Below are 5,313 nucleotides of genomic sequence, written 5' to 3' on the forward strand. Positions count from 1 at the left end.
AGTTAGATGTAGTCACTTTCAACCTTCAACAACAACAAATAAAACTGTATAAAACTGTTAAGACACTGATAAAATTGTATAAAACTGATGACTTAAGACACTGATAAAACTGTATAAAACTGTTAAGACACTGATAAAATTGTATAAAACTGTTAAGACACTTATAAAACTGATGACTTAAGACACTGATAAAACTGTATAAAACTGATGACTTATGACACTGATAAAACTGTATAAAACTGTTAAGACACTGATAAAACTGTATAAAACTGTTAAGACACTGATAAAACTTATGACTTATTACACTGACCAGACTGTATGAATCTAATAAGAATTATGACATCGATAAAACTGATAAGACGCAGAACACTGACCTTGCTGTATATTCCATTACACAAGTATCAACCATTTTCGTTATGGTCAAAGCCTCGGTGGACGTGACCTTGGACGGAGTTTCGACGCTTTTCGCGTTAGTTATATAAGTATCTGGAATCCAGAAGAGGCCGAAGTGATCTTGAGTAATGGTTTCTTTTCCGGAACTGTTGTTCCAGTTTTCTGCCATTCCTAACGTCTTTAAGTTGTTCTCGTACGTTAAACAAAATTTACCAGTTACGTTCCATTGATGCCACAAGAAAAAGTCTAATCGAAAATCCTACAAATAGCATTAAAATAAATACTTTTGACATCATAATACTGCCCTCTGTATAAATGTATCTGGAAAAAAAAAACTCGCCTCCAAAAATAACCTAATAGTTACGGTCGTTACTGGTGTGTACTCGTCACGTGTGTGAAGGAAATTTGAAAATTAAATTGATTTTATGCAAGTAATTTATTTTATTTTCAACTTGTGTATTTAGCTAAAGATGTTTTACATGTGGTAGAACATTATACAAAAATAGTGTTGAAATAAATCAATGTTTTAAAACAAACTGTGTATAAAATAGGCCCGAAACAAACGGCAATACGTCACGTAAAACAACACGTGTACTGTGTATAAAATAAGCCCGAAACAAACAGCATTACGTCATGTAAACCAACACGTATTTAACAAAAACAAGTCTCCAAATATAAGTACATTATTCACAGAAGGTAGAGTAAAACTTTATATTCAGCGAGTCTTTTTACACTAAACTCAAACAGAATGGAATAAAAGTAAACAGGAAATTATGTGTTACTATTTCGCCACATTCAATGAGAACAAATTTAAAACGTTACACAAAGAGTTAAAACGTTTAGTATTCTGCCACTAATAAGAAAGAACGACCATAAAATACGATTTATAACAGTAGTTGTGCTATCAACAAAACTTACCATGTCTAGGGCGTTAAAAGAATTCACGTCTTCCACAAATAGTTGTGTTTTTACTAAAACAGTTTCTTTAAGGAAAATAATACACAAAGATTAGTAATTTGTAAATATATTGATAAACTTTAAACACGAGTACAATATTTTGTTATCTTATCATCATATACAAAGGTTCGGCTGTAATTCTAGGTTCTTGTTATTACAAAAAAAAAACTGAATTAAAATTTATCTTGATTTTTAAGCAAGCTATCCTGCAACATCGTTAGCTATCATTTGTTCATTTATGTTGCGTCAGCGAGGTCACGTGACTCGTTCTCTCGAACCTTCGGGAATTGTCGGGAGATTATTAGATGTAGGGTAGTGTGGTATATATATAAGAGGGTGACAACGTGACGGAATAATGTGTGTGTAGGTAGTGAGTAATTGATCTGCATTGAGAAAGTATTGTTGAAGTTAACGTTCGTTATAGCGTTTGTTTTAGCGTGATTGTTGAAATCAAGTGTATCGTGAAGTTATATTCAGGAAGAATAACCCAGTTTTATTAAGTAAGGACTTGTGTCGCTAAAGTTTCGTCGGAACGAAGTTACGGAAAGTTAATTAACAAACGGAGACGTAACATTTATTTTAAATAAATTGTAATGAGAGATTTTATTTAAAAAGTTGGTATTTTGATGGTGCAGTGTGAATGTGTTTTAGGTTTTTAATAGAACAGAGCAATATATATATATATATATATTTCTGAGTGAATAAGTGAAATATTTAACAAAACAATAACTTCCTTCTAATTTCATCACATTAAAAATGTATGAAACACAAATACTGTTAATACACGAAAATAATACGCTGTTACAGATAAGCCTCTCGCTCTTTAAAAATTCAAAACGTGTGGAAAATGGTTTATCTGAAAGTTATATTTGTTGGTTGTTTGAAAAAAAAAATAGTTTTAAGAAATTAATGTTGCCTCAACTTGTACAAAAAATAAAAGTGTATTTCACTGGAAAAAAAATCTTAGCTGATCGCTTGACTTTTTTAACTACATTAACTAAGACAGAAGGTAGTTTTTTTAGGGACGTTATCAGTACAGTGTTTACTCTCTCATCAAGCCCCTACATTCAAGGTTAGCGTTCTAAAAACGTATAGGAAAAGAGTTCACATCTTCTATTCATATGTTTAAAAAAACAATTTATGTTACCTTAACAACGAAAGGGACTTCTTTGAATACAATGTATTAACATAGGCGTGTCGTGAGTCAAACGCTACGTCGCTAGTGTTCTTGAAATAGCAAGTTTACGTGATCGAAGAAATCTCTTTTTTAGTGTCAGTCATTACGTAAACTCAAATCTAAAACAAGACTGTTTTGTTTTACTTTTCAAATGGTGATAATAAAATATCGCAAGTTTTCTGTTTTCTTACCTTAGTCTAACTAAACACTGCAACAAAGGGGAAAATTTAAGTTTTTATTTTAAATTATAATTTTCGCTTATTCGAGATTACGATAATAAACAACAAAAAACATCTTTACTTTTAAGAAGATAGAGAGAAACTGCTTACTGTTACGAAGCTGAGGTATCTTCCGATTGTATTGTATACCCAAACTGTTTTTTAAGATGGTCTCCATCAAAATGGTGAAGTCGGTAGAGTGGAGAGCATGCGCATTAAAGGAACTGGTGAAATAAGAGTATCGTTCATGATTAGGTTCACTAAGAAAGTTTTAACGTCATTAAAAAACTCAACCATTTCTTATTTCTAACACGGAAAGTCGTTGAAACTACTTTAAAGTGGTTTATCGTTGAATTCCGGTTAGAATACAGACTTTATTTATTGTTGTTTTAAAGGTAAGCACAAAGCTACATAATGAGCTATCTGTGCTCTACCCACCACGGGTATCGAAACCCATTTTCTAGCGGTGTAAGTCCACAAACATGCCGCTGTGCCACTGGGGGGGGGGGGCAGAAACCTTAATGAATATAACCGAAAAAACTGGTTGTTTTAACCCAGTTTTCCAGATATTCCGGACGGATTGTATATTAAGTTGATGAGGATAATAAGTTATCTATAACTAAACAACTGGAAACCAGGAAAAGCTTTTGAGGATAACTTCATACAACAAAGGTGTTAAAACAAAGGTGTAATTTAAAATCCTCTAAAGTGTGACATTTTTATTGCAAGTCTGCTTCCTCCCATTTCCAAGGCAACAGCTGAAGGTTTACCATCTTACTCATTACCACTACTAACTCGACGGTTTTACGTTTTTGTTAGATAATCTTGTGTAAATCTTGAAACTAATCTTCAATCTTAAAAAAAAAAAATAATAACACAAAACTGAACTTGTAATGTCAGGCGCGAGTTTTTGATTGCGTAAACTCTGGTTAAAAACAACAACGTTATCTCAAGGAATGGGTGTTAAATGCACAGCTTAAAGGCATGCAACTGACTGATTTGAAAGACGGGAACAGGTCAGCTTATAACACGTGCGTTAAGCTCCTCTGTCAAATACACCCCACAGTTGATCATATTATAAGTCAATTATGTCTCCACCAAACCTGTCACCAATCTTGGGTTGCAGCCGTATTACGTTGGCGTTGAAATAGAAGCAGAAGGAAAACAAGAAATCAAGGTATATGTCGCTCCTTGAAAGCGAGTAATCTGCCTGTGCCAGGTGTATTACACTTGGAACGACCTACTCTTCAGATTTATTTGATGTTTGTGTTTACTTTTGTAGTGAGGTTCATCAACGTTATGATCGAATCATTAGTTTCCTTTGTCTGGGGTTTTATCTATACGTTTCTACTGAATATACACTTAACGTGTTTTCATGAAAATATCTAAAGCAATAAATGAATAAGAGTTTAAAGGTAAATGTCAAGTGTATTCAAGTTGTAACATAAAAATTTACTGTTCTCTGTTGAACTTGTATTAAAATAGCACACATCTTATGATTATCGAAAAGTTCGGAGTTCGACTCCTCGCTGTGGAGAGAGAGCGCATATAGCCCATTTTGTAGCTTTATCCTAAAAAAAATGTTTTAGTAAACTTTAACATGCAGAAATATAGCAACATCATTACATATTCTACACAAAACTGTTAAGACACTTATAAAACTGTTAAGACACTGATAAAACTGTATAAAACTGTTAAGACACTTATAAAACTGTTAAGACACTTATAAACTGTTAAGACACTTATAAACTGTATAAACTGTTAAGACACTGATAAAACTGTATAAAACTGATGACTTAAGACACTGATAAACTGTATAAACTGTTAAGACACTTATAAAACTGTATAAAACTGTTAAGACACTTATGACTTATGACATTGATCAAACTGTATAAAACTGATGACTTAAAACACTGATCAAACTGTATAAAACTGATGACTTATGACACTGATCAAACTGTATAAAACTGATGACTTAAGACACTGATAAAACTGTAGATCAAACTGTATAAAACTGAGTGTCATAAGTCATCAGTTTTATACAGTTTTATCAGTGTCTTAACTGATAAAACTGTATAAAACTGATGACCTGTTAAGACACTGATAAAACTGTATAAAACTTTTAAGACACTTATAAAACTGTATAAAACTGTTAAGACACTGATAAAATTTTACAAAACTGATGACTTATTACACTGATAAAACTGTACAAAACTGATGACTTATTACACTGATAAAACTGTACAAAACTGATGACTTAAAACACTGATAAAACTGTATAAAACTGATGACTTAAAACACTGATAAAACTGTATAAAACTGATGACTTATGACATAAAACTGTATAAAACTGTTAAGACACTGATAAAATAAGTGTCTTAACAAAAACTGTATAAAACTGATGACTTAAAACACTGATAAAACTGTATAAAACTGATGACTTAAGACACTGATAAAACTGTACAAAACTGTTAAGACACTTATAAAACTTAAACACTGATGTATAAAACTGATGACTTATGACACTGATAAAACTGTATAAAACTGATGACGTTTGATCAGTGTCAT

General features: G+C 32.0%; 1 protein-coding gene across 1 annotated transcript; it reads right to left on the reverse strand.

Annotated features, from left to right (window-relative positions):
• Positions 1-374: 374 nt before the first annotated feature.
• LOC111083888 lies at positions 375-2,974 on the reverse strand (the record flags this gene model as incomplete). The annotated part of the gene is made up of 3 exons (XM_022380611.1): positions 2,857-2,974; positions 1,312-1,376; positions 375-652 (listed from the first exon to the last, which is right to left on the reverse strand). Coding segments are annotated over exons 1-3 (410 nt in total), but the record flags the coding sequence as incomplete, so codon positions are not given.
• Positions 2,975-5,313: the final 2,339 nt, after the last annotated feature.

The sequence above is a fragment of the Limulus polyphemus genome, unplaced genomic scaffold (assembly GCF_000517525.1).
Source record: "Limulus polyphemus unplaced genomic scaffold, Limulus_polyphemus-2.1.2 Scaffold11923, whole genome shotgun sequence".
NCBI lineage: Eukaryota > Metazoa > Arthropoda > Merostomata > Xiphosura > Limulidae > Limulus > Limulus polyphemus.